Below are 27,909 nucleotides of genomic sequence, written 5' to 3'. Positions count from 1 at the left end.
CATTAATGAATGAACAACAAGTGTTATGGCATTGAAAGGGATATCTTGAAATGGATTTGATTTGGAACATCGGTACAATGTGTCATATGCTGTTTGAGTCTGGACTGGAGTCAGGCTTATGCTATATCTAGAACAATACTGCCAGATCCTCCATGCCATAATTGTTGCATGCTGTTCTTCACATGTTTTGTAGTCTGGATGTTTTCAAATTAGCAAAAGCGGGAAAATTTCAGTGCAACCACTTAAATAAATGTGCCCCTCTAGTTACATTTATAGCTCTAAGGCTGCAATTCTATACACATGTACCTGGGAGTAAGTCCCACTGAACTCAGTGTGATTTACTTCTGAGTAGATATGCATAGGACTGTGGTGTAAGTCAGCTCTGATCTTATGAACATGAAAAAAAATCCACCCATTCTGATAGGGTCACATTCCGTTTTCAAGTACAAGTACACTGAATAGAGCTGTTGACATGTTTATCTGAAGGAAAATATTGGGGACTCTTAATTATGAATGCTTGCACCCTACTTCTCATGACTCAGCCTTCAGAAATCTCAGACAGTGATCTTGAAGTGGAGGAGCCATTTCAGAAGCTCCAGACTTCCAAGCCTGCCCAATGGGGAATCCAAGGGAGAGCAACTCTCAGTTCTCCCCAGACATAACATCAAACTCTTGACTTGAAGAGTGACTAGTGTGACATGGCTCTCTGAAGCCTGGAGCCTCTACCCTCTTTTTGAGCATACCAACTACACCAAGTTCCTTGCTAATGTGCAAATCTTACTTGTGATCACAGATGACTTTCCTATCATATGCTTAGAATCATCAGAGTATGATCCTTTCAGCCCATACCTGACATCCAGACTGTAAATCAGGTGTGGGGAACCTATGGCTGTCCAGATGTTGCTGAACAACTCCCATCATCCCAGGACATTGGCCACGCTTACTAGGGCTGATGGAAGTTGTAATTCAGCAACACCTGTAAGGCCAAAGATTTCCCTACACCTGCTGTAGGTAGTTATCCATCCTGCTTAATTAAACTCTGACTGCTGTTGGAGCGACAACTGTTCTAAATCAGGGATGGGGAACCTGTGATCCTCTAGAAGTTGTTTAAACTACAGCCTGCATCTTCCCTTATCTTTGGCCATGCTGGCTGGGGCTAATGGGAGTTGGAGTCCAACTGGATAGCTACAAGTTCCACACCCCTGCCCTAAACTCTGCGGACTTTGCTTCTCTACCTCTTATTACTTGCTACTAGCTAATGGCTGCTCCAGCTACTTCCACACTGCTGGTCCTAGTCTAATGCCCCAGGAACTCACCCAGTTGTTCTGCAAGCCTCAGCCAGACTGGTGGTTGAGGAAACTACCATCTCTAACTTCACTGACTGGAAACAGGATTTGCCAGAATTAGAGGTCTGCATGTTTTACCTAGATAAGCAATTACCTGAGCAGTCTATCCAAAAACAACAGGAAGAAAATCCATTTCTGTGCCCATTCAGGATTGTACAATGGTATGTTTAACATAACATCACATTCATTCCCCCCTCCCCTACTGGTAAGGCTCTGCAAATTCAAGTATACATAAACAAGCATATTATGTTTCTAAAATAAGAAACAAACAATACAATTTGCTACAACAACTTAGCAGTGGAGGTTCTGTTGTGATTTCACAGAAACCAAACTTATGAGCAGTTGTGTGACACAGTACAAAGAGCTAATGGAAATGATTGCCCATTTTCAGTTCAAGAATTTTGAAGTGCTTTGTAAAATGGGTGAATATAATTATTCTGTCTTCCAGCATGAAGAATTCAGAGATTGTTAACTCAATACTGTTATTCTGAGCAAGCCCTATAAATGTAATCAAGGTATTCCAGCATATTCTAGCCATATCTTGTCTAAAATTCCTCACAAACATTCTGGTAGTTCACCAATCTCTTGCACAGCCAAAATAACACCCTCAATATTGCTTTCATTATCACTTAGCCTCCAAAGATAAAAGAAAGAAATGTAAGTCAAGGAGTCCCATATTTTGCCAAGTGGTGGTGGCTGTTTTTCAGCTCACTTCAGTTTCAGATTTACTACATGAATGTGAGTAGATGAATCAGGAACTGCTGTCCAAGGATTACTGGCTGGCTGTGTGAAGTGGCTGGAATGTATTGAATAGAATTCGGCAGTAGAAGCTGGAACAGAACTCAACAGCCTTGATACAGATTATGGAGGCTGCTGTAAGCCATTACCCAGTAGTTCCTCTTGGGGCTAACAAACTCAGAAACATTGCTCATTTTAGATAGGGACGGAACTCAGAAGCTCACTTGAGTAGCCATGAAAGCCCAGTTTGACATGTGGCAAAACAATGTTTACAAAATGGCAGCAAGTCTTATTTCCAGGTCTTGCATGAGTAAAGTGCATCCCAGGCTACAGCGAGATCAGGACAAGAAATTGGTTGCAACGCATTGCTTGAATGTGCTTGAATTAAAAAATGCAATAGAGTGCCTTTTGCTCATACAAGTCACATACAACGCATTATGATAGCTGAGACAAGTGGAAGGGAGATATTTTAAGCAAGCTTGTCATAGGGAGAAAAAAGACAGTGGACAGCTAACAAGGACAGAGGTACATAATACTAATAATGAACACATGCAGAGGTTTCACATATCATAATTTACAAAATATTACAAGTAAATAAAGAATCAGATTATCTTTAGTGCTAAATCCTTGGCCCATGTAAATGAGTAATGATGTGAATTACAACTTTATGATCTTTGTCATCAAATGTAGAAGCTGTACTTGCCCTATCCTACCTTTTTGGGAAAGACAATGATACAGATACAGTTGTGGCAAGACAAAGAAGACAAATCACAGCATTAGGGGATAAGAATGCAGGGTAACAGAGAAATGGAACTCACCGGTGGGCCAGGTCTGCCGTCTAAACCTGAAGCACCCTGGACAGACAGGGAAGGGTTTACAAAACAAAAGGCAAGAAGGAGGGGGGTGAGGAGGGGAAAGGAAAGGTGAGTGAAGTAGTGAGACAAACATATGCTCACAATAAAACAACAAAACTTGGATCTCAAGGACAGGTGATGGCACTTACAAGGAGACCAACAAAAAACAGACACTGCATGTAACATCGTTTGATTGCTTTAGGTTGTGAGAATTCAGCACTCCAACATACTCTACCAGAATAAACACTCCCTAGATTTTTGAGAGCATTGCTGCTGTGCTGTCTCATTCTGTATGGCAGAGGTTGTGATCTAATGGCCATCCTTATGATGGCAGAGACAAGCTGGTCAGCACTGGGAATTGCTTTGAATCTCAAGAACTTTATTGTAGGATCTGAGGAAGATGCACCTGACCCTTGACTCTTGGAGATATTTTAGGATTCACCTTATTCTCCTGATTGCAATCTAACTCGTTTTAATATTGTATTTTTAAATAGTTACAAACCACCCTGGGACCTCATGGTGAAGGGCAGGAAATAATAATAATAATAATAATAATAATAATAAATCCAATGCAGAAACTTCTTAAATACAAAGAAGGACCTACTGGGGAAATACAACTATTACTACTACAAATATTATGTCTACTGACATTATAGTACTGCTTCAGGGCTTAGTGGTTAATTAAAGTGATGGAAGATGATAAAGCCCATCTTTGAACATCTTTAAAGCCTTTCGGTGGAATCCTATACATTTCTATATAAGAAGTCCCACTGAGTACAATGGGGCTTAATCCAAGGTAACTGGCTACCTGACTGCAGCCATAACCCATCTCTCATTAAAAGCATGAAATGAGATTTCATACATCTGGTTCATACATTTGGTGGCCTCCAGGAATGTGAAGGGCTGTTGGTGGAGCTGCAACTAGGCCAGGGTCGCATGAAACTGCAACTTGGATGGCTGGCACCCACTTATCAGAACTGAGGGAGGGCATGGCTGCTGCAGTTTGTATGATTATGGCAGCCTCTTTCAGAGACATCACAATTGCACTATTCTCAGATCCCACATCTGCAGCTCCGACAATTGCACCAGCTCATTGCCTCCACACAGTCTGGGTCAAAAATGCTGGTGCCCCAACCTGCTCCCATAGATGACCTTATAGGAGCTGCTGAGAACATGAATTGGGCCTTAATTTGACTAGCATCAATCCATTCCATTTATTTTAATGGTATTTACTAATGGCTAATGCTTTCTGGATTGTGCCTTTAGCAGGTACATGGCAGAGACACATTAAAGCAAGCATGGCATCTCAAATGTAGCACTGTGTCTGAGAACCTTTATTCCTTTCTCTACCATGTAGCTACCAAAAGCCTATGACTTAAAGTCAGAAGTTGGCAATCCAAGCTGAAATTCAGTGTGCAACAGAAAGTTCTATCAAAAATAACTAATGCATTCTGTATTTGACTAGCAGCTGCTTTCTTGTTTCAGTATCGACTGAAGTAATGAGCTTTTATTAGTTAAACATAAAGATGCCTTGATTGAATGTTCAAGCACAAAAGTAATGAAAAAACTATACAAACCTAGGATGGTCATAGGGCATAATGGTATCTTGGCATTTTTTTAAAAAGAGCTTGGCATATAAAAATAGGGATCAGTATTTTAAAAGTCATATTTCCTTCATCTTTCTTCTTATGAGAAATTTAATTTTTTTAGCTATAAAGACAAATGTTTGTATGTACCACAAAGTACTAGGCTACTTTCATCCAGTCAGTTCAATAGAATTCAGTGAAAACTGAGATGTGGATGCACATTTCTACATGCAACCACTGTGGTTGTGTGATTGTATTCTCTACCCTCCAATGAATTCTGTGGGTTTTGTGCTTCTTAAAGAAGCAGAAAACAGAATTTGAGATCTTTCCTAATGAACATGCTGATAATTGCTTTAATATTTCAACCCACATTTATTACCTAATTCCAAAGTGCTTTGGAAGCAAAACTGTATTCAAATTAATAGGGCTCGAAATGGAAAAGGAATTACTGTATGTTTTTACACTCTAAATCAATGTAGCTATCAGATTATAGTACCCTAACAAGTCATACATTTGGCTTAAGGATTGGCTTTTGAGTAGAATGTTCAAGAAAATTGATCATTGTTTCAGTAAATACTCTGTTAACAGTTGTGAGTCACTATGTAGCACAATGATTTTATATTTCATGGTTATTTTTACTAGAGTGACTATAGTTAAGTGGCCAAGCATGCATGGTTGCTAGAAGAAATGGAACTAACCTGATAACAGGTCTGAAAAGCAGTACAAAGGAAGATCTATCTTTGGGGTAAAGTGGTTTCAGAAATGTAGGAATGCTGGGTCAAAGTAACAGCGATCAGATCTTGAATAAATATGGGGTTATTACATTGGGAAAGACTGCCCCGGTCATTTTGGTAACAATATGAGGATGTCTATATTAATAATCATGTGTCTCCATTTTATTGTGAATGTCTGTTATACAGAGACTTTTATGTTCCTTTGTGTACTTTCTCCTGTCACCATGAACATGGAAATGGGGCTGCTGTGCAAAAAGATTTATTCTGAATGAGTTAATTTTGTTCCATAAAAGTCTTGACTGAACTCTAGTAGGGATGTGGGACATATTCACATTCTGATGCAAACTATTCTGATGCAACCTTTCCAAATTTGCACTTCCCAAACCAATACAGAAACCAAAACATAGCTTTCCTCCAAATTTTGCAATGCAACTCTTGAACCAAAAATGCATTCAAAAATATGTACAGCAGTGAAAATAACATGCAAATAACTTTCTATTAGGGGGAGATTGCTTGCTAAAATGGTGATGCTAGGCAAAATTGTGTAAAAAATATATACAATAGGATAAATGTGCATAAAATACATGTACAAAGAGAAATGTGTACAAAAATGGACATTAGTTTTCATGTGAACTTTTTTTATTTTAAATTGCAGTGGGGTGAACCAAAGTTAAGAAAAACGAGAAATGAAGATAAACCAAAACCGACAGATTCCCTCATTCCTGAGCTCTAGTCATACCTAAACAGGATATTGGAGTTGCATGCAGTGCAGATAGACTGCATATCACTCAGGTGTGTATTGAATACCAGTCAAATTATGACTGTGGTTTCCAATCTAGCAAGTGAAATATGCGATAAACCTGTTTATATATGCAGATCTCCTTAGTTGGATAGGAGAGATTGTTAGAATTCTGAATGATTAAGCATGAAAATTTGTTAAACTGCCCATTTCTAATGGGCTTCTTAAGACATGAAGGGATTAAAATATATATTATTGTGAAGCAACTGGTTGGTTTAAATGCAAATTAAAAATATTCAAGAAGTTCTTTAACTAAAAAAGAGAGAAATACAAAAAAAGGTAAGCATTGCTTAAATCTAGACAGGCTGGCTGAATTAACTAACCCACTTAAGGGCTGTTTGAACACAATACCTACAGAAGATACACTGCCTCTGAACAGAGTCCATTTAGCTATCACAGTTAATTGCTATTGATGGAATTTGTCTAATCTTGTTTTACAAGCCAGCTGAGTTAGTGAAGTTAATTATGTTTTTGGTGAAGTACTTTCTTTTGTCTGTCCTGATCCTACCATAATTCAGTTTCACTGGGTGACCCTGAGATCTATTAATCAAAGAGATTTTTTTAAAATAGTCTGCTCTCATCCACAGGAATACCCTGAAAGCCTATGAAGTGGCCTAGAAAGAGAAATTTCCAGCAAGGGAGCATCAGGGTAACAAGAAATTCTGGCCAGTGCTTGTGTAACATCTTGCACATTTTCATCTTTTTGAAAGCTTGCTACATTATGCTTTTGGCATAATCTTTTTCCATGTGAATATGTCCTTGGCCATATTTGTTACAGTATTTGCTCAAGTAGTGGTGCAGAGTCTTCATATACATCCCCCAACCTCTGCTAGAGGTGCATCAAGAGAAATTGAAACTGGCACCAATTTTCAATCATATATCTGAATGGATAATGCACAAGGACAGCAGGACATAGGTCTTGAAAAGTTAGCCCTTAGTAAATCTGGTAATGCATTCACATGATTAGCAAATTTCATGAAACTGGAAAGCCCTGGATAGGGTTGTACTCCTCCTGAAGGCATATGAAGGCAGTCTGGAGGTGCTTCTGGACTGGTATGCTAAATGGCTAGAAGTGCCTTTTATCAGCTGCACTTGACAGCTGTGACTATTCCTGGACCGGGAGTGCTGGACCACAGTAGTTCAGGCATTGGGGACTTCAAAATCGGATTACTGCAATGCACTCTATGTGGGGCTTCTCTTGTACTTGTCTTGGAAAATGCAGCTAGTGCAGAACGCTACAGCAAAATTGCTGATGGGGCTGAGTCCCTGTCAGGATATAACATCCCTGCTCAGAGACCTACACTGGTTACTGATTTGTAACCAGACCAGGTTCAAGGTGTTACTGTTGGTATATAAAGCCCTTAACAGCTCGGAACCAGTTTACTTGCTGGACTGCTTTACCCCATATGTGTCCACTTGACCACTTTGATCTGCAGAACTGTCATCACAGGTGCCACATAATACTTGTTCTGCACTTCTAAGAAACTGTTCTCTTAGTTTGCCAGCACCTCCATTTTGGAACTCCCTGCCTATTGACATCAGTTAGGTGCCTTCGTTCTAATTCTTTTTGGTGTCTGCTTAAAACTTTTTTGTTTAGGCAAGCCTATCCAGATACACATGATGATATGTTTTAATCTCTTTTTAGTCTATTGCTGTTTTAATTATTTTAAAAATGTTCTTAATTATTTATTTTAATTTAATTATTTGTTTTTAACTGGTTTTACTGGTAATTTTAATGTTTTGAAAACTGCTTAGAGGTTTTCTACAATTAAACAGTATATAAATTTTGTTAAATAAAAAATAAAAATAAACTCAAATCTCTAAGAATGCACATTAGTGTCCTAATCCAACAAGGAGGTCCATGTGTAGGAAGCAGACTTGCACTAAACAGCCAATGACGAGGCACATCCCAATTTTCTCCTGAACTTAATTGAAATGACTGGATAAATCTTATCATACAGGTAAGGGTGCATATTCCAATTGGGTCCACTACATAGTTGGGTCAGGGCTAGGATCTATAAATCATCATACAGATGAAAGTAAATGATACAATATTGTACATCAGAATTAGCCCTTAATATATATTAACAAGAAGCTATGTTCTATTATGTGCATTTATTAGCAAATAGTATTGTTAACTTGGGTGTTTCTTTCTCCAGGCTTATTTAAACTCTCCCTTCTGTGTGAAGTCCTAAAGTTTGGATTATTTTTTGAATTTCTACCTATAAAGCTGTCCTGGGGAAAAAAAAGGAAAGGGAAAAAAACACCATATTGTCTTGCATTCTATTGGCCTGAACATGTGAGTTTCCCCTTCATAATTTTTAAAATTCTTTAGCACTTCTGCCCTGCTTTAAAAATTATGTCATTAAAAAAAAAATAAACCAAGACATCCAAACTGTCAGCTAAGTATACCAGAAATAATGAAAAACATCCACACAGATGCATAAGATGAATATGCTGCAGTGACAGACTGCAGGTGATATGGCTTGTTCGTTATGTGCTACTGAGATGGCACAGGTCAGTTTTTGAAAAACCAGACCTGTCCCTATCCATTTTGTTTTGATGTCTAACATTCTTAATGCCATGGAAATCCTCTACAATAGAAATCTGCTGACCATAAGCCCCATAGTCCAGAATGACACGGATAATAGAATTCTCCTTCTTGATCTGTCAGCTGATCTAGCCCCTGCTTATCTTATCAAGTTGCCATCTATTTTGCATTGCTTTACTGTCACCAGCTGATGATTAACACAGGTGGTAGGGAAGGCAGGGCACACACAATCCTGGGAAAAGCAGTGATGTTACAGGAGTAGGGCAGGTGCTTGGTGAAGTATGACGCAGGTCCATCTCTACAGCAAACACACATGCCTCTAACTTCCAACTTTGGCCACCGGCAGCTGGAAATTGCTGAGGATTCTGCAGGCTGGTTGCCACTTGCCATGCAATATTTTCTGTGGCGCACATCAAGGTACTGATCCCAGTCCTGAGTGGTATAGTGTAATGGCTAAGTGTGCGAGCTGTAAGTCAGAAGGTACCCAATTTAATTTCATTTCTGCCACAAATTTATACATTTACTAATAAGAGATAAGCCATTTTCTCTCAGCCTCTGCCCCCTATCTAGAAAATGGGGATAAAAATACTAACGTGTTTTACTGGCTTGATGTAAAGATTACTAAGATAGTTTACATTAAATAGTTTTTTTAAAACACTCAGAGTGCCTGTCTAAATGTTAACTATTATTTCTGTTACTATTATTATTCGGTGGTTCTATCTTGAAGATAACGGATGTGGTCCCATTGCAGCTGGGAAGGAAGGTAGAGAATAATGAGAAGCCACTGCCATTGAATGAGTGGTGAACAAGCGGAACTGGTTCCATAAACTTATCATTAGGCATTGTTTGATGGCAGCAGTGGCAGAGGGTGGCTAGAGCTAGGGCTGCAGCCATTCCCATCCTGCTCTGGCTTCACCTTGCTTCTGTAACAACCAACCAACAACTTCCAGTTCTCACTCAGTGGCTTCAGCAGCTTTCTACTCTCTGTGCCCCCTTTGCTAGCTGCCACTAACTTGACTGTAAATGGTATGTCATCACATTCACTTGAAAATCACAGTTGTAGGTTCTTCATAAATATATGACCAGGAGTTTGCGCCCTCACTTTCTGGTCTAGGTTTGCAGTTTGCTTATGTCCCAAGTAAATGGGTGGGCATACCATACTACAAATGGCCTATGAGTGGACTGAGCAACAGCGTGTCCGGTTGCAATCTCACAAATGTAATTTGGGCTTGTGATAAAATCTGCAAAGGATCCATTTACCATAAGCAAACTGTAATCCAGGAAGACAAAAAAGGGTACAGGTGTGGCGACTGTGTGAATTTATCCATATTTTAGATGGGAAATAGGTTATCTAGTTAGTAGGTTTATAATCTCAAAAGAGAATGTCCAGAGTAATGGGGATTGCTGGGTTTGTTTGAAAAGAGAACCATTCCAGACCTCTGTTTAACACTTAAGCCCAGTCTTCCCCAACCTAGTGCCTTCCATGTGTTTTGGACTACAACTCCAATTAGTCCCAACTAGCATCTTTTTTTGTAGATGAATAAAGAGATCTATAAACTATTTGCCTTGCATCCATGTATGAGCATTTGAACTGAGATTTGAACGTTATGATCATATAAGAAACTGTTAAGAGCCCAGGAGTAAATATTCTCAGTATCACCCAAGCAATCAAATTCAGGGGAAACTTGCTTTTAGCAACTAGAATGTTAAAATGCAAGACATATTTGCAGCTTCATGTGCTTCTCTGTATTGTATTGTGTTTTGAAGTTGCTTATTCCATGTGTCATTGTGTCAAATTATGTTTCTTATTTTGTGATTTGGTTAAAATTTGGATTAAGGGTGGCCTCTGAAGTTCTCCTTGCTTTCTAGATACTTACGGGCAATCCCAGAGGACCTCGGTCTCCTTTTTCTCCTTGGGCACCCTTTTCGCCTTTCATTCCAGAAATGCCTGCTTCCCCCTATGGAAAGATGTATCAGGAGAAAGCCTAACACTTTCTTGGAATGTTTCTGAACAAACATTAATCACACAGCAAAGGCACCCAGTAGCATCTAAGACATAGCAATGACTCAACATTTTGCAGCCAATTTCACTCTCACACCAGACAATGCCAAGTTGTTCCACTGGTTTCATAGGAGATATTTATTGTGTTCAACAGTGAAAGTAATAGGATAATCAGCCTCTGTGGTAGATATCAGACTTGATGGGAACAGAGGAGTCCTGACCTCCTGTAGATGAAGACTAAGTATTTTTAAGATATCTTAATTTTTAAGTGCAAATTACACAAAATGGGCAAATACATGTATCAGAGCCAAATATCCACATTTTCCTTATTCCAAATTCTAAGTGACCTTTTCAAAGAGAACAAAAAACAACACGTGTTTGAGCTTTACATACATGCATTGACACATAACTGGTGTAGGAAACATGGGTTTATTTCAGCCTGAGACAAGCCTGGCTGCTTCAAATTCTCACACTAACTGTTTGAATGTGGGGCGATGGGGTACATTAGCACTACCATGTTTGCAGCAGTAGTGGTCGGTGGGGCAATGCAAGGGGATGGTCAGCGTTGCCCACCTGCCTTCCGAACACCAATCATCACTGCTACTTCCTGAGAGGGAGAGGGGGCAAGGTGTATGGAGGTCAGCATAGTGTGGGTGCCACAGGGGTAGGGATGGGGGAGAAATTTGATTCAGTTTGCATTGCAAGCAGAATGTATTAAATTCACACTTTCCAAAAGAATATGAGGACGGAAACACAGCCATCCTTTTGCATTTGCATTTATTTGCATTTTGCAATGCTGTTCTCCAGCCAGACAATGTTTACAAAAATGCATACAGTAGGAAGAAATGAGCATTAAAATGAATATATTACTGAAAATAACATATAAACATGATTTATATTAGGAAAAATTGCATGCAAAATGTGTATGTCGAAACTGCATCCAAAATTGTGCTTATTAGGAGAAGAAATTCTCACTAAAATGCTGCAGAAATGTGGAGAACTGGATTTCAGGTTGGAAAAATGAGAAGCTGAGATAACCAAATTTGCCATATCTTTCCATCCCTATGCAGAAGCAGCATTGCATTGGCTCCATCCCGGGCCCGCACCACACCTCACTCCCTGAGAACCTCCCTCTCTCAGGAACTGGCAGCAATGGTCAGTGTTCAGAAGGCAGGTGAGCAACATTGCCTGCCTGCCACTGAGTATCTACTGGTTTGGAGAAATTCTAAATTATCCAAAGCTAATAATCCGACCTCCAAAGCAGCATCTTACAAATTTCCTCTAAAAGGGCCTAATTTGATTCAGTGTGATGGCCCTTCATTCTTACCTTAGGTCCTCGGCCACCCTGAAGACCCTGCATTTGGAACAAACAAGAAGAAAAGGTGATCCATCATTTAGGGTGAGTTAAATGTCTGGTATAAGATCCTCCGTGGTGCAGAGTGGTAAGCGGCGGTAACGCAGCCAAAGCTCTGCTCACGGCCGGAGTTCGATTCCAATGGAAGGAGGAAGTTGAATCTCCGGTAAAAGGGGTTGAGGTCCACTCAGCCTTCCATCCACCCGTGGTCGGTAAAATGAGTACCTGGCATATGCTGGGGGGGTAAAGAAAGGCCGGGGACGGAACTGGCAATCCCACCCCATATATACGGTCTGCCTAGTAAACGTCGCAAGACATCACCCTAAGAGTCAAAAATGACTCGCGCTATAAGTGCGGGGACACCTTTACCTTTTAAAATGTCTGGTTCCCAGTAGCACACAACTGAACACAATTCCTATATTCCTTTCATACTCTTGCACCCTCTACATACTAACAAATTACAGTAACTAAGTTAAAGCACTTGTCACTGTGCTGTTTTCTTCTGTCCCCGCCTTTGCTGTCCATAGAGAACAGGTGTAGTGCACCAATAGTAACAGACTGTTGATTGGCACTGTTTCATCAAATCCTTTTAAAACAATGTAAGTCATCAATATATGTAAAATAAAATGGTGATTTAATGGATGCACATATTTTTAGACTTTTACTATTGATAGCTACAGCAATGTTGACCCTTTATGTTATTGATTGTCTCCATCCTTTTGCCCTTAAACAAACAAGACACAACATGAAAAAGCCCAAACAGCTTTTTAAAAAAATGAAAAGCCCTTGTAAATATACATATGAATCCCTGTATGTGTGTGGGACAGTCACAGACAGCAGGGTGGGGCACTGGCACTCACCTGATCTCTGGTCATCCACATCACTGTTGAACATGGGGACAGAGAGGGGCAAAGTGGCAGCATGGTGCAAATGCACTGTCAAGAGTGCCAGATTAATTCTCCGGTCTGTTTGTACTGCACCAGCCTTACCTCTCCTCATCTCGGTATGCAGCAGAGATGTGAGCGATAGGAAGTCAGGTGTGCACCATTGCTTTACCCAGTCATCTGCTACCAGTGTGGGAAAGCACTTTCTTTGGAGGAGCGATTATGAGCAAATCCCTTCCACTGCTCTGCTTAAGACTGCAGATCCCAAGTCTGCTTTTTCGTTAGGATAGAATAGAATTTACTGAAATAGTCAACAGACAATATCAAGTATAAAACAAAGATTTTTCATTAGGATGTGCTAGTTCATGTAGGGTGCCCTGGATCAGTCCATACAGCAAACAGCAGGTAAAACTGTGGAAGCAGTATATGCTGTGCTGTCAGCACTGCTGCATTGTTGATTTTATCTACAAACGAATTGCTCCTCATTGCTGCATTTTAATTGTAACAATGTTCAGTTTTAATAATGTTGTGTGTGCTATTTTAAATGTTGCTTTTATTTGGTTAGATCTTAAACTGGTCTGTAAACAAGCTCAAGTTGCGGGAGAGACTAGACAAAAGGTTTTAAACAAATAAATAAATATACATTACTAGCTTGCATAGTGAACACAGGAGTGCCCTCGGGGGGGGGGACAACTTCATTTCCTGAGATTTCCTGCACTCCTGTGTCTGTGCATTGCAGCTAGCACAGACAATGGCTACCTCTAAATGATAGCCCTGCAGTACAGAGTTCACATGAGGTTTCGGTGAAATGCTCCCACATAAATGAGTGTGTATTTTGCATAAGGGCGATTCCTCCAAGACAAGGAGACAGGTTAGGGGAGATACTCAAGGGAAGGCAGGCAGCCTTATTTTTATATAGTTTACTATACTACAAGTAGGACTTACTGGTGTTCCTGGAGGGCCTTGGGGCCCTGGTGGCCCAATTACCTAAAACCCCAAACAGAAAAACAAATGTCAGTAAATAACTTACATAAAAGTGTATGATTAGGTGGGTTTCATGAGAGATGTGAATGGCTATGGAACAGAGAATAGTAGCAGCCTGATTCCAAGGATGTTATTCAGACTAAAGTCCCACGAAGTTCAGTGACATGTACAACAGAATCCTATGCATGTTTACTGGGAAATCAATCCCAGGGAGTTCAACAGGGCTTAATCCCAAGTAAGTGGGCATAGGACTGCAGCCTTTCTTGCTGTGAAATTTACTTAGGACTGCTGCTTTTCTGTATAGCCCTCAAACTACTCACTTTGGGATATCCTAAATATGACAGCAGCAGTTGTGTGTCTTTAGATATGACAGCAGCAGTTGCTGCCCTGGGCTCCTATTGGGAGGAAGGGTGGGATATAAATCTAATAAATAAATAAAATGAAAATAATAATATTTAATAATGGATTTGCCCCAGACCACATAGAAAGAACAGAGGGGGTCCATTATTAACAGCAAAATGGCTCTGGAGGGGGTGGGAAAGTGCCATTTAGCTTTCTGCAGCTTATCCTTCTGGGTGTTTTTCTCTTCAAAAATCCCTGCATTAGAAGGGTGGTTGGCTGGGGCTTGGGGAGAATGCAGAAAACTGAGCTGTACGTCGATAAGAATTCTGTACTCCTTACCCATAAATCCCAATTCAAAATGGCCACTGCCCTTTCTATGTGAGTGGGGCACCACAGATCAACTGCAGGTACATCTAGGCCGGCCACTATTTCTGTGGAATACCTGTCTACAGTGGAGTAGACAGCATGACGTTCACAACTCATGAAGACCTGAAGGATGCTTTAAGCTATACCAATGATAAAATGATCTCTCTCATCCAAATTCAGTGTCTGCTATTCTTTTTAAAGGAGAAATTGTGGAATGACAACTTACCGAGTCCCCAGTGTCTCCTTTTGCTCCAGGTTCTCCCTTCTCTCCCTGCAAATGCAGCAAGTAAAATATAAACCTCAACACTGGCATGAGTTCTCTTTCTTGATCTTTACAGTATTCACCGCTTTCAGATGGCTTCAAGTTCAGGTGAAGATATCCATTGAAGAGGAAGAACTGCAGTCATCATTTCGCTCCCTCCGCCCTTCCAAAATACTAGACTGCCCACATAAGCATTGCTAACTGTCTTGGTCTTTTGTCAGAATAATTGACCAGAATCCTAACAAATTTAAGCAATCTCTGAAATTTGTAAGGTATGTTTAGAAAAGAAACATTGTAGTTAAACTCTTAAGAAACACATATTCCATATTCCTAGAAATTGTGCCTTCCTGTCACACAACTAATTAGAACCTGTTTTATCCTGGGCCTATGCTTGCATATACACATCCACTTTTTCTTTTTAATCCACCTATTGTAGTCTGCTATGTTCTTTGCTCAAAAATAAAGAGTTCAAAAGACTATTTCTCAAGTAACCAGCACTAAGGTGAAATGGTATAGTGGCTGCTGGTGAGAGCTGTGGTAGTGATAGTCCTTGGTTCATATCTCACCTTCGCCACAAACTCACTAAGTAGCGTTAGATGAGCACCTGTTATGTCAGCTTCAGCTGCAAAAAGACCCTCAAGACAGCTTGGCTTTCTCCATGGTGGTGGGTTTTTTTGCCCCTGACAATGCATTCTTTGGATAGCTTACTGTTAATCCTGGAAGTCCAATTGGACCTGTTAGGCCTGGAGGTCCTGGCATCCCCTGATCACCTTTTTCTCCGGTTAGGCCATCAAGACCCTATAGAAGAAGAAATATTATTTATTTTTAAACATTGAACCATGCAACAGAGAAACATGAGCTCATTGCTTGCACTATTAGAGTGGGCCAGTGTTGATACTCAGGCACCGAGGAAGCTGTGCTCAGTACTGGCAAGGAGCTCAAGGTCACCCTTTGTGACCTTTCCCTGCAGAACTCAATTTCTCTAACAAATTTCTCTCTCTCATGTGTTTCGTGACATGTCCCTAGTTGAAAAACATAATAAGCAAAGGGAAAGCAAGTGCTTCCTTCAAAGTAGGGATAGAAACATCTGTCCATTTTGGTTCTCTCAGCTTCTCATTTTTCCAATCTTAAATTCAGTTCTCCTCATTTCTGCAGTAATTTCCATTTATTTTTTTAAAAAGTATGAAGATTCTCCAGCATTTTACTGCACATTTCTTCTAATAAACACATTTTTGTAGGGAATTTTGACTACTGTACATTTTTGCATGTTATTTTCACTCATATATTCATTTTCATGCAAAATTTCCCCTAACATATGCATTTTTTAAAACATTGTTTGGTTGGCAAACTGCATCTCAACATTTGAATAAGCGTGAATTTCAAAGGATGGCTGTGTTTTAGTTCTATTGTTTCAGAAAGTGCAAATTTGATAGATTTGGCTTAAAGTGCAAACTGCATTGGAATTCTCGCTCACCCTTACTTCACAGGAACATAAAATGTAGCATGCAGGGATTGATTCAGTAGAAGCAGCAGCAGATGCAATATGATAACGAGTGTAACTGAAGAATGTAGTGTGTGTGCAAGAGAGAGAGAGATTATGGCACAAAGATGGCAGCGGGCAACAATTCCAAATGGCCTCATTTAAGCTCTTGTATAGGACTCAAAGCCACTTGGTGCTGGGGCTAATCATGTCAAGTGGTCATTCTGTTCTGTCAGTCCCCAATAATGCCCACTGGCACATTCTAAAGCTTCTAAAACTTTTCCATACTTCTTGATTTAACTAGTATCTGTGATCGGCCTGTCTTCTCTAGAAGCACATACAATTAGGCTTACACATCTCAAAGTTAATTTTATTTCAGGTAGTGAATGTTGTGCATATACTTAGGAAACAGCTGTATGTTTTCTTCAGAAGCCAATGTTAATTGTCATTAAGAATATTTACAACTTTTAGAAATACAAAATAGGGAAGCGTTATGATTCTAAGGCTTGAGGACTAGTTGTCTTTTTCTTATATACCATGATTATTTTGCCACCTTTTTGTTCAGAGAAACAATTATTCCTCATCTAAACAATTCCAGGGATGTCAGCTGCAAAATGACCAAGGAATATGAGCAGGCAATATGTGTACATGTATTGTAGCCTAAAGGGAAAGAGGTGTCCTTAGAGTTCATGGTGATTTTGAAGCTTGCTTATAGGTTTTTCAGCTGTGAATATTTGCAAACAAATAGTTCACAGTTATCAGGTATGCTGTGTTTACTCACTGGTGGGCCAGCCTGTCCAATCTCCCCCTTTTCTCCTTTTGCTCCTGACGTTCCCATGAAGCCAATTTCTCCCTTCATTCCTGGAGGTCCATCATTCCCAGGAGGTCCTTTGGGACCGGGAGGCCCCATCTCTCCTGGCTTCCCTCGTGACCCCTACAAAGGTTTTGAACATAGTATTTCTAGACCAGTTTACCAGTGTCTAAGGCTCTGCTTTCTTTTTTTATGACAAAGGCTGAAGTCTCCAAATCATGTATGCTGGAGTAAACTCACTTGCATCAACAAATACAATACAGAGAAAGGTAGGTGTACTTGACATCCCAATACAGTCAATAAGATTTGAACACTGTGTTATGTGCTTAACCTTCCAGTCTTAATCACATTTACTTGAAAGTTAGAACCATTAATTTCAGTGAATTATTCTTCCAAGTAGAGGCTTAATTAGTGTTAATCTGCCTAACTTTCTTTGGATTGTATCCAGCATAACTGCTCTGGGTGTGGTGGGTGTGCACTCATGCGTACGTGTATGTACGTATGTATATCATAGTATTGTGCTATTTCAGGCCAATCTTTTTGGTTCTCAAACTGTGGAGCAGGCCTTTCTGGGTGGACATGGGGAAGGTCATCAGTGTCAGACTGTCCAGATGAGGATAAGGGCAGCAGAATTTGTGGGGAAGGGAGGGAAAGGAGCAAATGGTGGGAAGGAGGAGAGTGAGTGAGGAGATTTGTGTCTGTGCACAAAGTTTCATAATTTTAAAAAATATTATTTTAAACATGGCTCACATTATCTTTCAAATGAGCTCAAAGTGGCTCACATCAGTAAAACAATACATATGAATTTGTAAACAATACATCTTGTGTTCCATCTGTTGTTTGAGCTTTTGAAGTTTTTATTGGTGTATTTATCTATATATTTTACATGGATTTGCTCTGTAGGCTTTCTTGAAAGCATTTGTCCAAATATAAATCCCACTAATAAATAAATGAAGGATTTCATCCCTTTATATTGTTCCATTCATTTGAGTGTGTGTGTGTGTGTGTAAGAAAGAGAGATTCTGTGTGAGAAAGTGTGTTCCTGTCTGCAGCTGGTGGAGGGGGTATATGTAAGTTCATCTCTCTGCCCTTTCCCCACCACAGCAAATTACTGCAAGTCCCTTCTTGGGAAAGTGTCACATGAAAACATATTTAAAGTCCTCAGTCTTTTATTATCTTAGTCCTACTCTGCCCTGAAGACAGCCATACTAAACAGAGAGTTCTTCCAAACTTACTTCAAAATAAATGTTTGTAGGGATTGGATTTCTGCATGCAATAATCACCTTGTGTGCATGGAGAAGAACATTTGTGTGTTAACTTGTAAAGACAGAGGCAGATGGATCAGATATGAAGGCAGGATTTTGTCTTACGACAATTTAGTCAGATGCTGAAGTCTCTAGGCCCAGCTTGATAAAACATACATACTGAAAGTTCTGATATCATATGGCTAATGACAGGCATGTATTCAATAGCTTCCATAGATCAGATTAAGAGCAATACGCACTTTGCAAAATGGAGCCATCAAAAGCATTCTTGTTTCATGGAAAGAGTTTAAACCAAGAATATCATCAAGGCCTTTTATAGTAACTCCAGTTTTAGAGAGCAGACAATCCTATTTTCAATAATTTAAAACTGTGGGCCGATTCACACAAAGGTTTAATGTGAGTCTGGTGCTACTTGCATCCCCGTTTAATTTGCATGGTTCACATGATGTTGCAGGCAATCAGCAGCTAGAATGCAGTTTTCCCCGTTAAATCCGTAGTAACCCAATCCTCTTTTAATCCGAAAAGGGAAGGAAAAAACATCTCCACTTCATATCTAAAACCTTTCTCTTCTCTGAGGCATTTTAATCTAAGTTAATTTAAGTAAATGTTGTAATTTCATTTTAGATGGTGTACTTTTATATACTTGTTATATTAGATCTTGTAATTTTATTATTGTACATGTTTCTATGTTCACCGCTCAGAGAGCTGTTTGCTAGTCGGGCGGTATATAAGCTTAATAAAATAAATAATAAATAAATAATAAATAATATCTCTAGTGCTTGCAGATGCTGTACTCTGATGCTTTTAGGTGGGTGTGTCAATCATCTCCCTCTCTATGCCCACTCCCTCCTCCTCCTGCTGGCTTCCGTTCTGCAAGCCTGCTGCAAACGGTGCTTTATTTTTCTTTCCCCCCTAACTTGTGCAAAAAAGCATAACACTGTTCAAACAAATATTTGTATTTCAGCTGGATTGTAGCAGTGAAAATACAAATAATCACACTTCAGAGTTGTTTTTCTATGAAACTTACTCTGGAACAAACTGAGCATGCTCGGTTGCCAAAGTAACCAGGAAGTGGTATTTTGACCTTAAGAGAGTGTGGTTATTAGGAAGCTGCATGATTGATTCTTTCACTTCAGTGTGAATGGAAAACAGCGATTGGAAGGTAGGAAGTGTGAACCTTGGAAATCTAACACGATGGCAAAAGCTTCGTCTTTAATACGAAGTTCAGCTCCCATGTGAATCAGCCCTGAGACTCATCTCTTTTTATGCTTGGTAGGCCAGCCAAATCAACACACTGCATATATCTTCCATTACCAAACCCTTACCTTTTCTCCATCATGTCCACGAGGACCTGGCAGGCCAATTTCACCCTAAGGTGCAGAAACCAATGGAGATTAAAAAAAAAGTGAAGTGCTACTTTACCTCTTTGTATATGAAGGTTGGGTGTTGACAAAAAAATATCTGCAGATAGAGGAATCATATATCCTAATAGTTACCTCACTTCTCTGTGTGGCATTAGCCATGGACAAGAGAGAGGTATCAGCAGGCTTGGGGAAACCCTAAGGGTTAGGGTTACAGAAGTACAAAGAAAAAAATTAAAATCTGTAGATACAAGCCCTAAGGGAGGGGCCCAAACAGCCCAATGAAGCCTGAGCATGGTTAGTGGTCACAGGATGCTGTAGGACCATTACAGGGTGGGTGGGCAGGGCAGGGCAGGGGGCAGAAGAAGAATCTAGAAGAGCACTCTAGATTGCAAGATTTGTATTCTACTGATAGTGATGTATCTGACAAAATTTGGCAGTTGAAGCTTCATGGGGGGAAAAGGGAACAGTAATGCTAAAGAGAATGGAGTCACTTCCAGACTGCCTGTTTATTAAGCATTCATTCTGGTTTGTTTGCAGGGAGGTTATACGACAAGGGAGGGCAGGGCCAAGCAGTGATCATGTGGGGAAACCTGGCTGACTTGTCGCCTGTTTGCACTGGGGAATCTCCATGTGGTGATTTGGTAATCCTGTTCACATCACAATAATGGTGCCATAGGACTCCTATTTCACAGAGGGGATCACTCAAGGGTTATCCAACTTTTGGATTAAGTTTTCCAGGAGAGGATTGTCAGGGAGAAAATGCAGCCTCTTCTCCCAGCTGTGCTGTAGTGTCCACTATATTTATCCAATGTTAATGGCATGTAACTAAAAGAGGCAATTAAAGTTCATCCCTCAGTTTTGTGGCATACTTCCTTTATGGACCCTGGGGATAAATTAGTTGCTCTTTACAGTACTCCCATAACACAGTACAACCATCAGACATAAAACCATGATTTCAATTAAGCTTGGGATGGCCTTGACATAGGCTATGGTTTTTTGAGTTATTTTCCTGAGGTAATTTATAACCAAATGTAACTGCTATCTGTCTCTGTATCTAATATGCATTTACCTCAGGTACAGCAGTCAAGGGGTAAAAAGCCTTTAGAATGCAGTTGGCTGAAACAAGGGTGGTTGAAACAGAGGCTTCTTCTATCAGCCACTAGCTAGGCATGATTTTAATTTCTCATTTATAGAACCTTTTTTTCATTAACAGACTGCACTGTACCAGCTAATCTAGGAATGGACAAGAAAAGGAAAAAAAATCAGAAAAAGATAGGTGGGGAATTGATGTAGCTCTCATAGGCTGGTTTCTGTGACTGAGGGAAGGTTTGTCTGAAAGGGCAGGGGATAGAAATTGATGAAAATGAGAAAAGTGGGAGAGCAAGAAGGAAATTATCACATACTTATAACCAGTAGTATAGCAGCAAATTCAGAAGTGCAGGGTCCCTTCACGTTAGTCATACCCACGCCCCTCCCCCTTTTTTGCTACGGGGTTGAGAATGAGATCCTTGTTAATACCTTCTCCCACAATAGACATCCCTAGGAGCCAATAAGCATGAAAGGAGAGAGTGTTAGCTACTGAGAAGACTGGCTGACTCATCTCCTTTCACTCTGATTGGCTCCAATCAGAGGAAAGGTCAAGGAAGCATGTTAGAAGATTCTTCTCAGTGGCTAAGACACTCCTTTTTCATGTTGATTGGCTCACAGCATGCTGGAGACACAGGGCCCCAGCTGGGACCCTGCTCCTAAAAAAATTAAGGGTCTAAGACCCCCCAAGACCCTGGACAACTACACCCTTGCTTATAACTAGGTTTTATTATGCTGCAGTTATACAATGTGAGCTATAAGGAGTAGGAAGAAAGGTTTACAATAGCCTTTATATTACAGAGTGAGAAAGATATACAGGGCAAATAACTCTACTGTAGTACACTAAGGCTGCAATCTTATACACAGTTATCTGGGAGTAAGTTCCACTGAATTCAATGGGGCTTACTTCTGAGTAGACATAAGATTGCACTGCATGATCTCAATTATTAGTAAGCTTGGAGTATGATAAAATGTTCAGCACCTGTTAATTTAAACAAGAGAGTTAAACACATCAGCACCTTTTGCATTGAAATCTATGGGACTGAAAGTGCTGTATTTTGCTGGATCATGACCAAGTCAAGTTTTATGAATCACAGTGGTTGACTGTTACCTTCTGTCCAGGTGGTCCTGCTGGCCCTGCAACACCTGGAAGTCCAGGAGGTCCCTGATGAAAGAACAGCTCATGTTTATAAAATATGAAAATAAAATATTTTTTTTTACTTTTTAAAAAACTTAACACTGCAATACTATACATGTCTATTCATAAGTAAGTTCCATTGAGTTCAATGGAACTTACTCCCAGGTAAGTGGGTGTAGGGTATAGAAGCCTAAATGTTCTTATTTGGAATAGGCAAGAAATATTTCTTATGATCAACTTCCCTGAAGTGCCTTAAAAAGATATGACAGATATAAAATAATATATTGCAAATGGGAGGGGGGGAATCAGTAGTAGAGACAGATAAGCAGAAATGTAGCTTTGTGGATACCATTTTTAACTGTCTAGAGTCCTACAAAACTATAAGAGATACATTGTCCTATGCCAAGAAAATAGAGGTGCCACAATTATTTGACAACCTAGGTAAGTGTCAAATATACATTTAAAAGTAATAATAGAAGGCTAGCATGTAATGATTAGTGGTGGACTTAGCCTAGGGAGCCCCATGTTCAAATCCCTACTCTGCCACTGGAGGCTCACTGGATGACCACTGACCAGTCATTCTTTTGTTCATGTCTTATCTCAGAGGCCGACAGCTGCTTTGCATGCAGAAAGTCCCAGGTTCAATCTCCAGCATTTCCAAGAAGGGCTGGGAGTGTCCCCTGTCTGAAGCCCTGGAGAGCTGCTGCCAGTCAGTGTAAACAATACTGAGCTTCACAGATCAATGGTAAGACTCAGTATAAGGCAGATTCCTTTGCTGTATGCTGACATGAGATTTATTTTCTATTGACAATATAAGATTTCTCTCAGCAAACCTCAGTGCCAAATTCAGACAAGAGTGTTGGGACAAGGCTTGTAAGGTCACTAGAAAACTTCCTAGTGCCAGAGTTGATTGTATTGCCAAAGACCTATAGTCCTTTCACACAACTCAACAAATTACACTTCCAAAACCCCCAACGTTTTAAACTCTTTGTGATATGAGGGAATGAGTTTTGCTTACAGCAGTCTTGACAAGGATTTTCCAAGTCCTGCATAAATAACTTCCTTTTCCAAAGAAGGACACATAATTTCTGCTTTGATAGTGAAGGTTAAGCAAGTATTAAGTAATGTTTACTCAGTGTTTGCTAAGACACATTGCACACTCAGGGAGTTCTATCTAAATTTTACACATGATTGTGTTAAAAAATTCTTAATTTTTACAGTTTTAAAATTGGAAATGTAATTGCGTTTTTTTTGTACTATGTTTTTAAACAGAGGTTTCCTGTCCCAAAATTTGGGGATGAGATTGGGTTTTATTTAATTATTACATTTATGCCCCACTTTTCAGCCAAGATCAGCTCCTAAATGGGTGAGGTACAATATAATTAAGGATACATGGATGTGCATCTACCAGTATTGAAAGAACCTATGGCAAAGTGGTGTCCTGTTTGGTGCCCCCACCATTCGAGGGCCCCCTCCCACTCGTCCCTGCCTGGGACATTATGATGATGATCATTATTATTAAAATGTTTTTATTATTTTAAAAACATTGCATAAGGAACCAAGAAGAAAAAAGAGAGGTAAAGCAACTACGATAATGCAAAACAATACGAGAAACAACATTGCTAAGAATTTGCTGGTATCAAAATCAGTGTTTCCAACAAAAAATAATAAAATATAAATATTAAACAAGAACATGGGAAAAAATGTGTAACAGTGCAATCCAATACATGTTTACTCAGACATAAGCTCCATTGGTTTCAATGGGACTTACTCTCAGGTAAATGTGTATTGGATTGCAGCCTAAGTGACAGATTCTGCATGGAGTGGAACCAAAAACCATATATCCTTATAAAAATAAGATTAGGGCCCATATTTACAATATGCAGGGGAAAAAACATAGCCAGCTGTATTTGTTCTTGAAAATTCTTATTTCAGAAATTTAAAAATAGAGCCCATTTTTCAATGAATCTGTTAATCTGTTTCTCCCAGTAGCTTCTTGAAAAATAAGTCAATTTCACTGATAATGCAGGACCTCGGATTCTTTTTACCCAATTTGAGAGATTTAGAATCTGTGCAGCTTTCAACTATGCTGTTATACAAATTTTGGCAGCAGCAGATGAATTAAATAATATTTTCAACTGTTTAATTTAAGTATCCCAGAAGAATTATTTTTGGTGGCAGCCATTCCTGACCCCGACCCAATGCTCCAGAATGACTCAACTGCCAGAGTGCTTTATTTATTATTACAGTAATACCTCAATTAACAAATCCTCAAGGAATGAAGCTCCTTTTAAGGAAGGCTTTTTAAAAGGTGAACATGACCAGCTTTGCTTTGCCATGGATAAACTTTCAAGCCTGTGCCATTGCTTTAAGGTGAAACTGACAAACCTGTGTGTTTGTGTTGCATTAAAGATATCTCTTGCTTTCTCTCAGGGCTGCGGAGAGAATCCAATACTATTCAGAGGAGGGGAAGGAAGGGGAGGGGTGGGTGCCAGGTAGGCACCTTTTAAAGCCCCTGTTGAAGCTGCCCCTACCATCTATAAGCAGGTGTAGGAACCTATACCTATTATTTCCATGTTATTCCTACCTCTGGTACCAAAGTTTCTGTCAAAGAAGTAATGTGCAGGAACGCATCTATTTTGTTAACTGAGGTATTACTATATTGTTATTTTAAAAAGAGAGAGCAGATAACAGGGCAAATGTTAGGGATGAGCCTTCCAAGGTGCTCTTGGTGGTGTTGGGCCTGGCACAGAAACTAAAATTAAGTACAGTTACATTTTAAAAATTGTTATGGGTTATATCCAACATAGTGCAAACTCAGCATCCCATCAAGTGCAAGGATTATTGCTAGAGCAATGGGACTTCCCCCCTCCCTCCTCCACATGCCCCCTAAATCATTTCTAGGGATTACTCCACCCTCTGGAGCAGATGGGTGTGGGGCGTGTGGGGGGAGAAGAGGGGGAAGTCCCAATGCACTAGTGGTAATCCTTGTGCTGGTGGGACACATTCATTGAATACTGCCCAATGAATTCTCCATGTGTGTCATTTTTGGCTTCTTTAACTAGGTGTGTCTTAGCCCTGTGCTGTTCAACTTTTTTATAAATCACTTGGATAATCTATGAGGGATAACTGTCGAATTGATCTTGACAGGCTGGAACACTAAGCCAAAACAAACAAGATGAAATTAAACAGAGAAAAATGCAAAGTCCTGCATTTAGCTACAAAAAATAGAAGGCACTGGAGGATGCGAGAGACCTGGATTGCCCGCCCCATACATGTGAAAAAGACCTAGGTGTCTTAATAGATCACACCCTGAGCATGAGGCAACAGCATGATATGGCTTCCAAAAAAGCCAACTAATAGAAGCATAGTGTCCAGATTATGGGAAGGGACCGTTGGCCTTACCTGAACATAATTTCTCGTGGAGAACAGACCATCAGATGGGAAATGCTGCCATCTAGTGTGAGCAGGCAGGAATTATTATGTTTTTTGAGGAAGTAGTAAACCTTGTGAGATCTCAGACCATTCCCTGATGATCAGCCGGAAGGATACTCCAATGGTGAGAACATAATACACACTTAGAGAAGAAAGAAAACAGCACAAAAAGCAATGCAGAAAAACCATACATTAAGGAACACTGCTTCCTCTAAAATAACAGACAACTCTGAAGGATTTTTAGACTGATTAGCAAGTTGCCCCCAAGATGTAATGGTGAAAGGGTCGGAATTCCCCTAATCTTCCTCTTCCGAGGAGTGGCCCCTGGCAGTTTGTGTGAGCTGAGCAGATCTTTGAGTCTGTAGGATGTGTAGCCTCGAGAACAATGGAAGAGGGCCCTGGGCAAGAGTCAGTCGTAGGAACCTGTGTCTGCATTGGAATTGGACCTTGAGGTCGCTAAAGTAATTCAGAGGAAATGCCCCCCAAAAGAGCATATATGAACTGGGCTAGGGCTTGAGGGGTCAAATGCAATATATGAGGACTGTGTGGTGGTGGGGTGAGAATCTCCTGCAGGCAAATGAGGGGAGTCAAACAGATGAACTTCTGGTCTAGTACTGCCCTCATTCCCACATAGGGGTTCCTCAGCACACCCTTCATCAGCAGCTGTGTGGCGGCAACTTGCAGACAGGCCCTTGGTAGAGTGCTCTAGCATGCCAATGTATAGAGCTCTCCAGAGGCCTTGGTAACATCAGATTTAGGCTTTGCCTCATGAGGTTTGCTGTTTGACTAATGCTGTGCACTCTCAATAGCGTGAGTACGAGAGGCAGCTTTGCAATATTTTTACTTTTTAAGTGCCTTTTTATGCTGTAGCACTGATGTCAAGGGGGTATGCCAGGGAGAAGGCAGATGTCATTAAATCAGGAGGTGCTGTGGCATTGGCATCATTTGTTAGAGCTGTGCCAATCATCTGGTCCTGGGCATCAGCTGCAAGGGATACAGCTACCATGATAGCTTTGCTCAACTCACGCGCACAGGTGGGAGGCACAGAGGAAGGGTATTCCAAAACTAGCTGCTCAACTCACACGCACGAGTGGGGGGCGTGGAGGAAGGGTATTTAAAAATATCAATTGCAAGGCACTGCTGAGTCTCTTTGCGCTGGCTGTGCAAGCTAAAAAGGAGCACTAATTCGACCCCACAGTGGGCGTATCCTGCTGCAGATCCAGGAGGAAGATTGAAAAGGGAGAAAAACAGGAGGTTTAAAAAACAAAATTCTAAGTAAAGGACACACGAGGGACACATTGGGAGATGGGATCCACTGAAAGTAATCAGTAAGAAGACAGAGGAGAAAAGTAAAAAAGTGTGCATTTTAAACACAAACCGTGAGGCACAGTTAACCAAAATGGTGCCACTGTGCTGCCGCTTGCAAGGAAAGGCAGGCCGCTTCAGGAGAAACAATGACTGGAGAAAAACAATTGTGGGGAACTTAGACAAAGGTGAGCAAGTCAATAAATGCAGGAAGATCAATAACATGATACACCAAGGGGAAGGTGGCTTCCCTGAGGGAAGGTAGAAAGGGCGGGGGGAAAGGCGGGAAGGGAGTGCCAAAAAGAAACCCCACTGACAGAGGAAAAACCAAGCAAGAATAGGAAGTCACTGACAAGGGCCGAGAAAAGGCACAGCCGTATAAAATATAAAGTTTAGAGGATTGAAAAATGAAGTCACTTAGGAGCGAGTAAAGAAATGATCCGCCTAGAGGAAGAAAGGCAGGAATGGTGTGGCATCTTGCAAGGTTTGCTACTTTCTCAAAAAACTTGATGCCTGCCTGCTGATGCTAGGTGACAGCATTTCCCATCTGATGGGCTGTTCATCACGCCACTTTTTAAGTTGGCCATTTGACAAACTGGAGCATGTCCAGAGAAGGGTTACCAGGATGGTGAGACATCTTGAAACCAAGTCCTGTGAGGAAAGGCTGAAACAGCTGGCTATGTTTAGCCTAGAGAAGAGAAGATTAAGGGGACATGAAAGTGGTCTTCAAATATCTGTAAGGCTGTCACACAAAAGATGGGGCAGACTCTCTGTTATTGGTAAATATAAACATTTCAGGGTAGCAGATTTTGGTTAAACATCAGAAGACACTTCATATTGGTAGGAGCTGTTTCATAGTAGAACAGGCTGCCCAAGGAGGTGGTGGGCTCTTCTTTACTAGAAGTACTTAAGCAGATGCTGGACAGCCATCCATCAGGGATCCTGCAGTTGCAACCTGCGTTGCAGATTGTGCACTGAGCAAAGGGTTGGATTAGATGACCTCCTAGGTCTCTTCCAGCTCTATGATTTCAAATTTGCCAGTGTTGCTGATTCAACTCCTTTTCTGTAACTGAAATCTGATTATAAACCACAATGCATACAGAAGAAAAGTTGACTCACCATAAGAGCTAAGGTACGTATCTCCTAGAAAAAAGAAAAAAATGTTTTAAAAAAATTATAGAAGCAGCATATCTCTTTCCCTTTCAATTCTAAACTAATGCTTA

At 40.4% G+C, this 27,909-nt stretch overlaps 1 protein-coding gene across 1 annotated transcript in view; it reads right to left on the bottom strand.

Annotated features, from left to right (window-relative positions):
• The window catches only part of LOC133388826 (collagen alpha-1(XIII) chain-like), a 154,399-nt gene that overhangs the window by 25,739 nt on the left and 100,751 nt on the right, over positions 1-27,909 (bottom strand). The window contains exons 23-31 of the mRNA XM_061635208.1: positions 27,806-27,829; positions 21,920-21,973; positions 19,684-19,728; positions 15,511-15,600; positions 14,767-14,811; positions 13,794-13,835; positions 11,938-11,964; positions 10,486-10,566; positions 2,903-2,938 (exon numbers count right to left, since the gene is read on the bottom strand). Of these exons, the coding sequence (XP_061491192.1) occupies positions 2,903-2,938; positions 10,486-10,566; positions 11,938-11,964; positions 13,794-13,835; positions 14,767-14,811; positions 15,511-15,600; positions 19,684-19,728; positions 21,920-21,973; positions 27,806-27,829 (444 nt within the window). The remainder of the gene's footprint in view (positions 1-2,902; positions 2,939-10,485; positions 10,567-11,937; positions 11,965-13,793; positions 13,836-14,766; positions 14,812-15,510; positions 15,601-19,683; positions 19,729-21,919; positions 21,974-27,805; positions 27,830-27,909) is intronic.

Source organism: Rhineura floridana, chromosome 7 (assembly GCF_030035675.1).
Source record: "Rhineura floridana isolate rRhiFlo1 chromosome 7, rRhiFlo1.hap2, whole genome shotgun sequence".
Taxonomy (NCBI): Eukaryota; Metazoa; Chordata; class Lepidosauria; order Squamata; family Rhineuridae; genus Rhineura; species Rhineura floridana.
Note: the sequence above shows the minus strand (reverse complement) of the source record. Positions and strands in the feature narration are given on the sequence as shown.